Here is a 565-nt window from a genome sequence, read left to right on the forward strand (position 1 = left end):
CGCTCGGTCTGCCGCAGCTTCAGGATCTCGCTGTAGTTCAGCGCGTTCACCCTGGTCTTGAATAGCTCCAGGGAGGTGGGCTTGAGGGACAGGGTCCTGGTGATCTGCTCCCGCACCACCTGCAGCACCTGCGGGGCCCAGGACGTCACCCCCAGTCTGGCGACGCTCCCCGGAGCCCCTGGCTTTGTGCACAGCCCGTGGCCCCAGCTCCCGTCCGGGGCCCCAGCATCCCCTCGCACCTTGTCAAAGTCCTCCTGGGTAGCGCGCATCTCCTTCCAGGTCTTGTTCACCAGCTGGATGCAGATGCAGAAGAGCTCTTCAAAGAAATGATCCTGCCCGAAGAACATAGGGTAAAAGGCCTGAGCCGTCTCCGAGCCTGCGGTGAGAAGGACAGATGACGCCGGACTCCCCAGTTTTTCCGGGGGATTTCAGTCTCCAGGAGAACCTGGACATTTCCCAGCCCTACCTCCCCCTTTCCCCTGCTGTCGGCCACGCCGGAGCCTGGTGGCCCCACGTACGCGGCCCCCCGCCCTGGCGGCGCGTCCCCACTCCGCACCGCCCGCGC

The 565-nt window shown here is 65.3% G+C and overlaps 1 protein-coding gene across 1 annotated transcript in view; it reads right to left on the minus strand.

Annotated features, from left to right (window-relative positions):
- The window catches only part of ELMO3 (engulfment and cell motility 3), a gene marked incomplete at both ends in the record, with an annotated part of 7,780 nt that overhangs the window by 1,697 nt on the left and 5,518 nt on the right, over window positions 1–565 (minus strand). The window contains 2 exons of the mRNA XM_009319915.1: window positions 4–128; window positions 240–376. Of these exons, the coding sequence (XP_009318190.1) occupies window positions 4–128; window positions 240–376 (262 nt within the window). The remainder of the gene's footprint in view (window positions 1–3; window positions 129–239; window positions 377–565) is intronic.

Source organism: Pygoscelis adeliae, unplaced genomic scaffold, assembly GCF_000699105.1.
Source record: "Pygoscelis adeliae isolate BGI_AS28 unplaced genomic scaffold, ASM69910v1 Scaffold390, whole genome shotgun sequence".
Lineage (NCBI taxonomy): Eukaryota > Metazoa > Chordata > Aves > Sphenisciformes > Spheniscidae > Pygoscelis > Pygoscelis adeliae.